This window comes from Penicillium nucicola (assembly GCF_028828085.1).
Source record: "Penicillium nucicola strain IBT 29836 chromosome Unknown utg000005l, whole genome shotgun sequence".
NCBI lineage: Eukaryota > Fungi > Ascomycota > Eurotiomycetes > Eurotiales > Aspergillaceae > Penicillium > Penicillium nucicola.
The window spans coordinates 1,370,529-1,384,151 of NW_026643129.1; the positions used below are offsets into that span (position 1 = coordinate 1,370,529).

The 13,623-nt window shown below is 50.7% G+C and overlaps 6 protein-coding genes across 6 annotated transcripts; 2 read left to right on the top strand and 4 right to left on the bottom strand.

Annotated features, from left to right (window-relative positions):
• Window positions 1–124: 124 nt before the first annotated feature.
• On the top strand, window positions 125–1,002 carry sod2 (superoxide dismutase sodB; the record flags this gene model as incomplete). The annotated part of the gene is made up of 4 exons (XM_057127966.1): window positions 125–251; window positions 336–742; window positions 795–862; window positions 915–1,002. 4 exons carry the CDS (start codon window positions 125–127, stop codon window positions 1,000–1,002), a joined length of 690 nt encoding a protein of 229 aa, XP_056984483.1.
• A 278-nt stretch (window positions 1,003–1,280) lies between these two features.
• N7511_005590 (uncharacterized protein) lies at window positions 1,281–2,723 on the top strand (the record flags this gene model as incomplete). The annotated part of the gene is made up of 1 exon (XM_057127967.1): window positions 1,281–2,723. The coding sequence occupies one exon, from the start codon at window positions 1,281–1,283 to the stop codon at window positions 2,721–2,723; it is 1,443 nt and encodes a 480-aa protein (XP_056984484.1).
• A 674-nt stretch (window positions 2,724–3,397) lies between these two features.
• On the bottom strand, window positions 3,398–6,533 carry N7511_005591 (uncharacterized protein; the record flags this gene model as incomplete). The annotated part of the gene is made up of 4 exons (XM_057127968.1): window positions 3,398–5,800; window positions 5,850–6,100; window positions 6,162–6,311; window positions 6,386–6,533. 4 exons carry the CDS (start codon window positions 6,531–6,533, stop codon window positions 3,398–3,400), a joined length of 2,952 nt encoding a protein of 983 aa, XP_056984485.1.
• Window positions 6,534–7,684: 1,151 nt separating this feature from the next.
• Window positions 7,685–8,542, bottom strand: psf3 (DNA replication protein PSF3; the record flags this gene model as incomplete). The annotated part of the gene is made up of 6 exons (XM_057127969.1): window positions 7,685–7,752; window positions 7,807–7,915; window positions 7,997–8,186; window positions 8,262–8,320; window positions 8,371–8,439; window positions 8,501–8,542. 6 exons carry the CDS (start codon window positions 8,540–8,542, stop codon window positions 7,685–7,687), a joined length of 537 nt encoding a protein of 178 aa, XP_056984486.1.
• Window positions 8,543–8,845: 303 nt separating this feature from the next.
• Window positions 8,846–9,274, bottom strand: N7511_005593 (glycoside hydrolase; the record flags this gene model as incomplete). Its single annotated transcript, XM_057127970.1, has 2 exons — window positions 8,846–8,988; window positions 9,049–9,274. The coding sequence occupies 2 exons, from the start codon at window positions 9,272–9,274 to the stop codon at window positions 8,846–8,848; spliced, it is 369 nt and encodes a 122-aa protein (XP_056984487.1).
• Window positions 9,275–10,192: 918 nt separating this feature from the next.
• On the bottom strand, window positions 10,193–11,137 carry N7511_005594 (uncharacterized protein; the record flags this gene model as incomplete). Its single annotated transcript, XM_057127971.1, has 3 exons — window positions 10,193–10,861; window positions 10,921–11,022; window positions 11,078–11,137. 3 exons carry the CDS (start codon window positions 11,135–11,137, stop codon window positions 10,193–10,195), a joined length of 831 nt encoding a protein of 276 aa, XP_056984488.1.
• Between the last annotated feature and the right edge of the window lie 2,486 nt (window positions 11,138–13,623).

The following is a 13,623-nucleotide window of genomic DNA, read 5'->3' on the forward strand; positions in this document are numbered from 1 at the left end:
GTCGGTTACTTCATAGCTCGGCTTGTCCACTCGCCTTTTTTTTAAGACCCATTCACCTACCATTGACATCCCTCTTTTCTCACATCCTGTCAACCTACACTCACATACTTCATTCAACTTCATAATGGCTGCTACTCTCTTCAGCAACACTGCCCGCGTTGCCCTCCGCTCGGGAGCTTCGGCTACCTCCAAGGCCGGTGCTGCGGGTCTGACCTTTGCCCGCGGCAAGGCCACTCTGCCCGACCTCTCCTGTAAGTCGAGTACCATGGGAAGCTTCTGAAAGACTTCTCTTCAACTCATGTTTTCATGTATGTCTGTCAACTAACCCAACCAAGACGACTATGGCGCCCTTGAGCCCTCCATCAACGGAAAGATCATGGAGCTGCACCACAAGAACCACCACAACACCTATGTGACAAGCTACAACGCCGCTATTGAGCAGCTCCAGGAGGCTCAGCACCAGGGCAACATTGCCGCTCAGATTGCTCTCAAGCCCGCCATCAACTTCCACGGCGGTGGTCACCTCAACCACTCCCTCTTCTGGGAGAACCTGGCTCCCAAGAGTGCCGGTGGTGGTGAGCCCCCATCTGGTGCTCTCTCCAAGGCTATCGACACCACCTACGGTGGCCTTGGTGAATTCCAGAGCAAGATGAACGCCGCTCTGGCCGGCATTCAGGGCAGCGGCTGGGCTTGGCTCGTCAAGGACAAGCAGACTGGCCAGATCTCCATTCGCACCTACGCCGTAAGTGCTCTATCATTTAATCTTGAGCTTCTAGTTACTGACTGTTTTATAGAACCAGGACCCCGTCGTCGGCCAGTTCGAGCCCCTCCTTGGTATTGACGCTTGGGAGCACGCCTACTAGTAAGACCTCTTTTCCTGAGTTGATACAAATACATACTAACTAATTCCGCAGCCTCCAGTACCAGAACCGCAAGGCCGAGTACTTCTCCGCCATCTGGGACGTCATCAACTGGAAGGCCGCTGAGAAGCGCTTTGCCTAAGCACCTCTCTGGGATGCTATAATGAATGAGCTTAATTACCCCTGTATTGTAGCATGTGTTTTCCAATATATCACCCACCATTGAACGATTTCCCCGCCCCTCTATATAATTTTCCGCTCCGTAAACCCTTAATGTTGAAGCTCCAGCCGGGCACACATTGTGGCTTAGTCAAGCCGGGCGGGCCGCTTGCGGCGCACGTCACCATCTTGAAACATTAGACCCTAGTTTTCTAAATCTAGAACTTCGTGCCATTGATGCTGCGTCACACCAACTCCAGTATGTCTGCGGAAAGCCCTGGACAAAAGCATGGCTTCAAAGCCTTCTTGAATCATGCTTTACGTCCCAAGAAGTCCCGCCAGACTCTTCGCAAGGGCAGATCGACTACGGACCTGCGGCTGGCCGCACGCTCCAGTGTCGATGAAGCTCCTCCGATGCCAGAACTGGCGCCATTGCATGCACACCGACTCAAGTATAGGGAATTGCACGCTCAAGTGGATAACCAGTTGGGTGAGCGACAAGATTATACCGAGATCATCCATTCCCTCGGAACATTGGATATGAACGGCAACAACGGAACAGCATACGAATATTACGAGCGCAGACCACCAGGCGAAGGCGACATAGCCAGTCTTCCACCAAAGCTATGGGCCGAAATAGCATCATATCTCAATCCGGCGGAAGCAGCCAGCCTCGCAATTGCCAGTATAACCCTATACCGACGGCTCGGATCCAGCTACTTCACGATCCTCGAACACCCCTCCAACATATCCTACAAAGTCACCTTCCTCTCAGGCCTCGACCAAGGCCTCCCGCGGCACCTCCTCTGCGTCCCCTGTGCAGTCTACCACCGCCGCACCCAAGAAGGAACAGAGCGCCTCAGACCCTCCCACGTCCTAAACCCACTCTTCAACTGCCCAAACGCCACAAACACAGGCAACCCCCCACCCCGCCATCGCATAACGCACGGCCGTCTCCTCCCCTTCACCTTCGTCCAACTCACAATGCGCAACAGCCGCTACGGACCCCGCTACGGCCTCACACCAGACAGGCTCAGCCGGCGCTGGCAACGCGACGACTGGGCCCACACTACCCGCTTCCACATCCACGACGGCCATCTTCTAATGCGCGTCACGAGCCAGACCTTCGCCGAACCAGGCCTAACGCCATCCGCCATGCGCATGCTCCTCTACAGCCGCGAAGACTACTGGCCCTACTTCAGCGCGTGCGCCCACTGGCGCGACGGCGAGCTAATGCCCGCGTGCAAATGTGCTCTGGAGCATATCCCGAAGCTGCGGCAAACGGCCGGGCTGCAGGGTCTCGAGCACCGCGTGAAAGACCGTCTGGCGGGCCAGGTTTTCGATCCGAATGCTTTGACGACGCTTTGTGGCTTCTGTAGGCCTATGCGGAGGTGTCCGGAGTGTCCGTCAGAATATCTCATTGAGGTCAAGCTCTGTGAGGACCGGACGGATGGTCGCTTCAAGCAGGCTATTGTTGTTACGCGCTGGACGGACCTTGGTGATGGGACGACGCCTGGTGTCATTGAGTGGGGTGCTGTTAATGGGACTCGAGATGATTATGACTCTTTCGAGCATTATGCTAAGCGTGGTATTGCGAGCATTTTCGAGGCTGCTTTTACCGCTGATACGCTGCCTGGGCAGCGGGTCCTTTCACTTAATCCTAAGAAGAAGAAGTTGGGGGAGAAAGGAAATAATTGGTATTAGGCTGGCTCACTGGTTATTTGGGACTTTTACTTGGTTATGCCATGGCATGTCATATTTGGTTGTTGTATTTAGTCTGATGTTTTGGAAAGCGACAAAAAAAGGGCATTGGCGTTTGGACTTAATGTGTAATGGGGAAACACAGCGCGTGGTCTCTTATGCGAGGTTTATTTGGATGAAATCTTAATTGATATTCGACTTTTGATCTATTTCCTAGGCGCATTTATATTATAGCTCACAGGGCTTTAGGTCCCAGGGCATGCACAACATAAGAGGCATTCATGGCCAGCCGCTTAGCAAGTCTCGCCCGTTAATTTGAATGATGATTGCATTATTCACAATGTAAACACAAATTAAGCAGGAAACATTGTGATACCTAAGATCCCGCCAGCAGGATTACCCTAAACCCCGATATAACACATCATAATACATAGAGCAGTGAGCAAACATGATCCGCATGACCCGAACCCAAACAAAAGACAAGCAAACATCAAAAACAGGATCAGAGACAAAGTGACCATACTGCTGCCACCTACTACTGTATATCGATAGTATACAGACAAACGAGGGTATCATATAATACAGAAAAAGAAAAAAAGGAAACAATGACAACCAACATAGCAGCATACCCCAAACAACATCCAAATTCACAGATAACAAATCATGAAATCTGTGCTCTACCCCCTCCTAGCCCGACGTCCCATATACCTGGGTCTTCTCGCCCCTTCCTCCAGCACCTCCATTTCAGAATGCGGCCTGACGACCGTACCGGGCACCTCAAAAGACTCAGGAGTCATAGCACGCACACCGGCACCGGCACCGTCACCATGCTCATATGCCAATCTCGATAGCGTGCGTGGCTCAGCTGCTTTGTCCTTGTCGGTAATGCTGGAGAGGGCTTTCCCCTTCATCCAGCCGAAGATACCGAGCGAACTGCGACGCTTGTGTTCTGTGCCTAGACTCAGACCGTGGGATGTTGATGGGCGGCCGGAGATTGTTGCGGATGGTTGGTGGGTGTGGGTGTGGCTGTTTAGGGATGGGTCGGTTTGGGAGGAGGGGAAGTTTACTGGGCGGATGGTTCGAGTTTGAGGCCGAGGTTGGGGAATAGGCTGGGTTTGGTACGATGCCTCCCGTGGGAGCGGTAGGTGCATAGCCTGATGGTTGTATAGACCTGATGAATCACTCAAGATCTGAGACATTGGTCTGCGTGCTGCACCGCCCATGGTTCTTGTTTTTGGAATTATGGGGGATGGAGCTCCGTCCTCGTCGTCTTCGTCGAAGTCATTGGGCGTTGGGGATGCTGTTAGGGCACGTGGGCTGTTGCTGGAGCGGCTGAAGAATGGAGGGCGGAAACTGAGGCGGCGACGGGCTTCGGGCTCGGGGCTCATTTCTGTTTGCGCTTGCGGGAGGTCCAGGGGTTGTTCGAGAATGTCCAGGGTGTTCATGTCTAGTGTTGGGATGCCGGGAACATCGGGTTCGCTGCTTGACGCCGAGACTATGCTGCTGGCGTCGTGGAAGGCGGCTTGGCTTAGCATCGGCCCTGGTGACAGCGGTGCCTCGCCAATTTCGAGACCTGTCTCTCGGGACTTTCCTTTGTGAGAACGTGGACCTTGCTTTGCGGCTGCCATCCAGTCTTGTGGGGTCAGCGGTGGTGATATGTCGTCCCTGGACTGGGGTTCTGGGGTCATGGCTTTGACTGGGCTGCGAATGCGTGTGATAGTTGGTGTCGATGCTTGCTTGGGTGTGCTTTGGAGTAAACCCGCGAAGCTTTCAATCACAGGGTTGTTAGGGCTCCCAGGTCCGAGAAGTTCGCTGGCTTTGGGAGAGACGGTATTAAACGCTGGCAGGATAGTAGCTGATTCAAGAGTCATTTGGCTAGGGCGCGGAGTATCGTTGCAATTGGGCTGCAGGCTGACGTTGGCCTCACTGCCATCAAAGCTTGGGCGACTTGCAGTCATTTCATCTGCCGAGCGTGGACGGTCCAGCCGTCTACCAGGGAAGTACATGTCATGCTCAACTGGACTCCGTCGAGCTGCAATGCTGCCATTTGAGCGATTCGTGCCGATAGCATATGCTGTGCTCATAGTATCCGGGGTCGGAGGAAGTCTGACGCCTCCGAAGAGCGATGCATCCAATCGTCCACGTCCACGAGGCTTTGGAGAGTACAAGTCTGCCTTTAGGCTAGGGAGAGCCGCCTTCGAGGCATCGGACGATGCCCGGTTCCTGCGCCTTGTGATTATAGTCTGCGATTCATTCTCCCTTGACTGCATCCAGCGATCAATCTGATCCTCTTTACTTTCTTCCCGTTCTGTAGGGGCGACATAACTGTCTAAACTGCTTGTAGTCGAGGACGCTTTCCGAACTGGGATCTCAATCCGATCAAAGTGACTCCATTGAGTTGGCGTACCAAACGGATCCAGCTCACTGCATTCACTGAGAACACTCAACCTGGGTGATTCAGGTTCAAGCTCACTCATCGTGTTGAAACTTTCCGAGTTGGTAAGTTGGCTCAGCATAGAGTGAGATTGGTTTTCTTCAGGTTCATATAGACTTCGTAGAGTTGCAGTGCTCTTGTGTTCTGCTCGAAGGAATGACGGCGCTTTCGAAAGTTGCCGCATTTCAGACGAGATGTCCCGTTTCGGAAGGGTAATCATGCTGGAGTTCCGTTTTGACGAGGTCCTCTCTGGGATCTCGATCATAGTGCGGGCCTTGGGTGTCGAAATTCCAGAGCCATCTGCGGTCATTGGTCGTGATATACTCATTCTCGAGCTTCGTCCGCCATTCTCCAGCACCTCAATCTTGGATTCTAACTGACAAATGAGTTCGACTGCTTCGGTAACTGCGAGGTCTCGCTTGTCAAGGTCGCTTCGGAGTTGCTCGTTCGATTCGCGCAGTCTTTGGTTCTCCTTGCTGGTGGCGCGAAGCTCTTCGATTTCAGCTTCCAGGTCGTGCATCCGTGCAAGTTCCCCTTCCATTTCCTCCATTCGTTCCACTTTCTTTTCAAGGGCACCCATCTGTTGGGCGCGATGAAAAACTTCGAGTTTCAAATCAAAGTTCAATTTGTTCATTTTCGAAACATACTACCAATGATGAGCCTGTGCATATCAATCATTTTTTTCGGAAACATACCTGATCCATTTCCCGAATGCCCATCTCCTTTGGCTTTTTCAAGCCCGCATTAAAGACGTCGTTCACCTTTCGCGCCTTTTCAGATCCAGCGTCATCTAGTGTTCGGGTACCCTCTGGGGTTCGCGGAGCATCTTCCCATTCGTCTGTGTTGGCCCCTCGGGAGCTGCGATGCGCACGCTGTTCCTTGAGAAGATCTTGCAATAACACTGATGCAGGATTCACTAATGTAGGTGTTCCAGGTTCAGGTGTTTCTTTATCCGCCGGGTCAGTACTCTTTGTCCCGAGAAAGTGCACTTGGAGCTGTAGACATACCACAGGAGCGTGACGGCGTCCTTGGAGCAGAGTGAGCCGGTGACTGATCTCTCAGCCACGAGACCTCCGAGTTCATTCGAGGAGGAGTGAACATCTTTGCTCGACCCTTGACGCGAGAGAGCGATTGGTGCTGCGGGCGTTCCGATGGATCTGAGGCAAATCAGCTTTACTGAGCCTGAATGTGGCTATTCCACCGACGTAGCGAGGAAGCAGATATTACATACGCTGCGAATGATCTTTCGAGACACTGGAAGAAGCAGGTTTGGTATAATATACAGCAGGACGAGAGTGCAAAGAACGAGAGTGTGCAGGAGTGGGCTGTCCAGCAGCCGAACACCTTTGAGTTTTCCCTTCCATCATAGCTGCAGGCATAATTTGCAGGTACCGTGCATCGTTGACGTGCCGTCCAAGCACCAGATTGGACGCGGCACAGCGTCCAGGTCAGTGGGTACCGCAGCAACAACCCAGCTGCATCGGAAGATTCAATGAATCTCGGAGACTTGACGCCAATTGGGCGGGCGCTCGACACTGTATTGGATGATCAGATGGGGTGGATGACCTGGCGGCAGGACAATGTGAGGGATGCAGATGAGTTGCAGATGAGTTGCAGGGACGCAATCAAAAGTAGAGTTGTGGAACTTGTGGAGTCAATGAAGACTCCAGGGCCAGAGTCAAGGGAGATCCAGGGTGTTGTTGGGGGTTAACGAAGCGAGGGGAAATCAATTGTGATGAGTCGATCTCGGCTAACAGTGATGTCCCGGTTGTTATTGTTTGGCCAGGAACTAAGTGATTGAGGAATGAAAGAATGGAATAATAGAAGAATGGAAGAAGACTAATAGAAATACCGGGAATGAAGGAACGGAGGATTGGAGGATTGGAATGGAAACGACATCTCAAAATTCAGCTCCCAGCCCCCAGATTCATTGAGTTGATCAGAGCTAAACTAGTTCCTGACACACCAATCGGATCCCAGCCAAGCCGTCTCAGCTTTTCCCTTGCTCGGGGGGTCTCTGAGTGGCGATTGAGGGCCCAGTCTCAGGTTTGAAACGAGTTTGATCCTCAGAGTTGATTTTGAGTCCCGAGAATTCAAGCGTCAGAGTTTTAGAGGGTTTGACGTGGATCCAAACTGTTAGCGTGTGAATGAGTTTATAGTTCAGAGTAGTTCATAGTAGTCCGTCGTAGTTCCTATTAGTTCCCGATCTTCCATGGAAATCGCATGTCTCCACTCCAACTTTCGGACTGGTCGTTGCGTCAGCTTTTATCTGTCCACTGGGCCTTTTTCCACGTCACAAATCTCAGTCCATGTTCAGCTCAGACATCTGGCGCAAAGTCGCATCCCCCATGCTGCCAGATACACACAGAAAGTGCCATGAAATGACAATTGTCCTACTGTACAGCCCGATCGGCAGATAGAATCCCATGGATTAAAGTTCAAATTAATCTAACAACTTCTCCAGAGACGAGCACAGCTCAGTCTCCGAAGACCAAAAAAAAAAAAAGAAATAGCCCTATCACAAACCCTCTTATTTCCGCTTCGCCTCTCCAGCCCAAATGCGCATATCTTTCGCGCGGTCATGAGCCGCCCGGAACACTAGCCAATCGGTCAGTAAAGTCATATACCGAAGTCAAAGGAACCACAACGGACACTGTCGCTCTGTCTCATCCAAGCCACGTAAAAAGTCAACTCCGTCCCCAACCGCACCACGCGAATTATGCGCATGATCGGCAACCTCCGCGGCCCGTCTTTTGAATGTCTAGCATATAGTCAGTATCCAAGTCGAAGAGATTCTCTGCAGGCCCCAGAGGCAAGATCCGGAAGATCCCACGCCACTTACATCACACAGGACATCGACCATCTCTTCTTCTTCGAATAGTTCGAGAATACGTTCGCTGAGGTTGTAAAAATGAGGCGCTAGAGCACGCAGGTCGATCGTGCGGGGGTCTGCCTTCAGGGCATTCATCACCCGCTCCGAGAGTGCCTCGGGCATGTCGAGTGTGACGAGACGAGATGTGCCCAGTCGCGCTCTGCAGCAGATCACATTAGATATGGTGGACTTCTCATGTAGAATTGCGAGGATACGTTGGGGTGGAGGGCCTTACCCGATCGAGAGCATTTCACCAAGCCATAGTGGCAGGTCGATTCGGGTTCCCGCTTTAATCTGGAGGGAGTTAGCTGGTCCACAGCAAGGCCATGTGGTAATAAACAGACATCTTCGCCTGGGTTGCCTTCGATAATTCCTAGCCCCGGTACCTCAAGCTCGAATGTACATGGCAGTTTCTGGATTCTGTTAGCCGGTCTGGTTTTGGTGGTTGATTCTTTGCTCCGACGGCTGACATACTTGTGCGTCTGTTAAAATGGAGTCGATGTCATAGTAGGACATGGTGTCACGGCAATCTGTTCATGTCGTTGTTGTTCTCAAAGTTCAATTGGGGCGCGTCGATGGGCGACACGTGATCACGTGGTCAACCAAATTACTATCTCTCCGCTCTGGTTGGGTGGATTCCCTATGTACTTGATTTCCTCTGCCACTTTTGGCGTTCTCTTTCCGTATTAGTGCTCAAACCTTGCCGCTTTTTGCTCACTGAGCATGAGCTGAGCGTAGGCATGAGCGGCCTGAGTAAGCTCTTCCCAATCTGTACAACAAGGTCAGGTTTATGGAATGAGGCCGTCAGGAGAAGTGTGGTTACGAACCAATATCAACACCGTTGAGTCCGTAGCGACGAATATATCTGATCAAAGAGGCAATGAACTTTTCCCGATTAGGGGTGATAGACGCCATTTCAGAGAAGCGATACTGCGTAGGAGGGTCGTTAAATACCCATCCACCTATACTGGCGTCAGAACTGGACTGATGATAAAAGTAAATTCTCGAGAACAATGACATACCAAGCGCGATGTTCACACGTAAGCCAGGATACTTCTTCTTCAACCGAGAAGCTCTCGCAACGATAGGGCCCTGAGTATCTGTTATCTCGTGATCTTCACTGACGTACTCGAAGGCAAGATTGATATGCGTCAAAGCCCCAGCCGGGATATTCTCAGGCAAGTAAGTATCGCAGTCTCTGGTGGCTCCCCACATGCCATAGTATCCAAAGCGAACATCCAAGCCCATTGCATCGTCACTCTCAGAACATTGTGGGCGGCTGTATTTTACATCAAGTTAGAACTTTGGAAGCCGGGACGCCATTCAAAGATCACAAGTAGGACGGACAAACGGAGATGAGAACATACTCAACTGAGGGACAGCCACCCTCGTTTTGACAATCAGTGCAGAATTCCTCTGTCGTTCCACAGAACCCTCATTTGCTATTATGTATCTCATAGTCAACACAACTCACCAACGAGCAGGAGAAGAGGGGGTGGCTCACCTGCAACATACGTTCAACGGGCAATCAACGCTGTCTTTCAACGCATACTCTCCACACTCAGCGGTAGCATCGCAAGTTCCCAGGCATCTGTAATGGGTTTATTTTAGTTGCCCGAGGCTAAAAAGATCCGAGAGTTTATCAAACTTACCCTGTGCCACAAAAGTCTTCACCAACGCCGCATGATCCTGCCATACGGTTAGCCGATAAGTATTCCTGGGCATGCTTTTAGACAGAACTGACCGAATTGACTACAACAACCACTTGTACAAGGCTCTAGCGCACTACAGCTTGCCCCTTGTTATGCATTAGTGGACGTAGAGTATAATAGGCCAAAGGCAATAAGAAAAACGCGCAACTTCATGACTATGAAGAACCTCTAGACCGAGGTAAGGCGTCAAGGAGAGGGACAAAGGGAGAGAAGAACCTCATGTCAAATAACTTCTCATACGGCGCCTCCGTCTACTCTAATAACAATCTATACTGCTAGGATCATGTGGGAGCAACTGGAGGGGGTTAAAGAAACTAAAAAAAAAGAAAGAAAAAAGTCAGCCCAGTTTACAAACCTAGTCATTCTGCTTAGCCGAAATTTAGCTACAATGGCGGCGTTTCAGCTTCTAATGGGCCCTGGTCATCAGTTTTGGGCACATGCATACAACAGAACCTCATCTCACGATCAACGCCCCCCGCACAGCCCGATAGCCGACAATCTCCGCGAGACCACAAGAGTCTTCTTGGGCCATTGAGAGGCGTGTTAAAGTACTAGGCTCCACACGATTCTCCCACAGGGTCTGGCCATGTTCATTTACCCAAAGTACCTTGATCAGCCCTGTCGTAATAGCTTCACGGTCCAACAAGTACACTGTCGTCTGTACCTGTACGCTGAGCTTCGAGAGAAACTTGGTGTCCTCGTCTTCCTCTTCCTCGATCTCTGCTAAAATAACCTCGTCGTTCTGTCCGCTCGAATACTGAATGTCGGAATCATCCCCGCTGTAATCCCTAGCCCCCTGGAAGTCTGTTAGGCCAGGCATCCGCACCAGTACTTTTCTCCACGAATCTGGGGTGTCGTCCTCGAAAGCGTAGAGCATTTCATCGTCTAGAACGCAATTCCCTGGGACTCCACCTCCAGGAACCCAAGCTGATTTCTTCATCTCCTCATACTTCTCTGCGAGGGTGGGATCGTAGCATATTCGCAACCAGACTGGCTTCCAGACACTACAGAAGCCGAGGCTGATGTTGCGCTCTGCGGGGCTTTGGTTATTACCCAAAATCCGCATCGCTTCATCTTCACTTGTAGAAGGCGTGTCTTCTGGCTCGGTTCGTTTGTAGTAAGGCTAGCAAGAGGGGAAGTTCATTGTTAGCCCCTTTCACCTTAGAAGAGCGGTAGCTGTACCCAACGTTCAATCAGAGTCAAGCGTTGGTATTCCCATGCTAGCTTCTCCCACTGGGCTTTGCTTCCCTCCGGTGTCGGGTTAGCCTCGGTGTCCCATTTTTCCTAATGGTATGTCAGAGATACCGACGGTCACCGACCCAATGGCAAGGGAACAAACTAAAGCAAATAGGTCGAAAGGCAGACGGCCAAAGCGAGCCTCTTCTTTCAGTGTGGCCATTAGTCAAGTTCGAATTGGGGGAGCTTAGCGAGAGTACGGTAGAATAGTAAAAAGAGAGTGTAAGTGCGCAGCAAACGCTCCAGGATCCGGATCGACCGCACTTCCTTGGCACGCCTCTAATCAGGGACCCAGCCTAAGTTACTAGATCCGACGTTGCTGGCCTTCTAAGCGACGTGGCCGTCTCCTCTTGAGACTATAGCTCTACCACCCTCACCTACCTCGAAAAAGGTGCCCGAGGTTCCAGGGTCAATCATACCAATTGTGCCTCGGGTAAATGAATTTGGCAGTTCTAGGACCTAATTGCCGTCCACGCAAGCCGCGTAGCCGAGAGCATTCGCGGCTGAGGACTACGGACAATTTTACTGTATTTTTAGGCATCAATAGCAGCTCGCGAACAATCTAGACATAACGTTGGATAGATCTAGATAATGTCATTATAAAAGCAGGGCTTACTGAATTCAGGTGTAGGATAGCTGCCACGGCTGGTCAAAACTAGTAATTAATATAGTCTGGCTATAACTTGTTATTATACGAATGACTTAAAGACTTCTTCAAGTCGTTAGATGGTGCGGTCTGGCAGGTTAGGGGAAAGCTTGGCGTTCCCCTATTCCACGGGAGTATGAGAGAAAAACAGTGGGGAACCCCCCTGACAGTAGGTTAAATCTGAACTTCGATCAGTCTGAAACTTCGGTAGCTTATTATAGACGTGATTAAATATCCCCTATTTCATTTGAGGGTCATTTAGTCTACTTTTTATTAAGATATTCGCGATTGAATATCTCGGATGCTTTGGTGGGGTACAATAACTGGGCCAGTTGGGTGTCCTCGACTGACTTGGACGGACTTGGGGAGGTGGTCCTGTCATTGAGACAAGCCGGGCTTATAATCTATTAAAAGCTATCATGTCTAGTGGGTGACTGATGATTTATGTCTTGTCCAATAGAAGAAATTGTTGAAGCGAAATCGAGTTATTTCAGTCCGAGGTTTCATCATGGCATGAGAAACCCCTTATACACTGGGAAAACTACTCCTTCAGCTAAACCCAATCCGATTCTCAGATGATAAATATCATGGCAGTCAGTCATTGGCTCAACGTGGGATGATCCGTTGGCCTGCAGTCATACTCCTCAACAGCCTACCCCTCAATAAGCTTGTTTTTTCTGGGGAAGTTCGTGGGATTGTGGAGTCGTGTGTTGACAGTGTCAGGAGATTGCAGCTCCCCGTGGACTCCTATCTGGGTCTACATGTGTTCCTCCGAATCTGGTGAAAGGCAACTGGGCCTGTGCACATCTGAATATCTACCGACGATCATGTCTATCAGTGGAGATATGTATCGTGCCAGATCTGGAATACATCACATGAGATCCAAGGTCAGAAGCATACAGTAAGGCGCTAGATTGTGGTTGCCAGATAAACATGGGCGTTTCGTTTGGAGCGTGCTAGCAACGTTCTTGGCAAAGAGGGCCTTTCATTGAGCTGGGGGAGGTGTGTGCCCATAAAATTGCAAGAGACCGAGGCTCTAGACCGAGAAGATATGGATAAGCCTACTGTATATGGGGTGGACTGCAGATGCACGACCGCTTAATACCGGTTACCTGCATGGAAAGGCAAATAGTCATGCGACCTCGAGTCGACCTGGGTTATGGAACGTGCGGCCCAGCTGGGATGGTCCAGCCCTGCTCGTGGTAATCTTCTCTGGGATCCATAGATAATAGGGGGGAGTGTCTGGTGCTAGTCCTGTGCGTCAAACACACCGTGTATCACCACGCTGAGAAAGCATAGCGAAATATACCTTGCGCCGACTAGGACGTGAACTTAAAGTCAAGTGCCCCAGACCGACCAAGATAAAGCAGATAACCTTGAAAGCCAATCTCACTCCAGTATAGAGTTATATTAAAGGAGGTAGATTGCTTCCACGAGTGTGCCACAATCTTCGTGCATAAAACTTCTCACCCACATTTTCTGATTCGTCAGATGCGAGGTGTAATGTTAGAATTCAAAGCAGATTTGCGATATCATTTCCGGGTTTGATTGGTTCGGGATCGAGGGTATGGTCAGACGGAACTCTCCTGGTTCCTGTTGCATATGGGAAATAGCAGATGGGAAGCGGTTGCCTGTGTAATGGAGTCGGGTTGAGCGAACAGGACGCCGGTCAGCTGGGATTCAATCCACCTTATATTTCAGGGATATCCAGGTCGAGTCCAGAGAGGAACTGGAACTATAAGTGCATGCCAAGACTCTCCACGGTGGAGCGAAGAAGCTAAGCGTGTTCCCCGAGACAGGCACGCTGAGGCCCCTCTACGGTACAGTAGTGGCTTAGCGGGCTGAATTACTTGTTTTACTTGTTTTTAAACAGAGTCTAGGGAGCGCATTCCAAGATTGTGTGTACGACGGGCAAACTTCCAAAATTAGAGTCGGCCCAGACCTCAAACTTAAGAGACATTTCCCTGTCCGCCTGGTTTTTTGCCTCGTCTCGTGTCCCATCC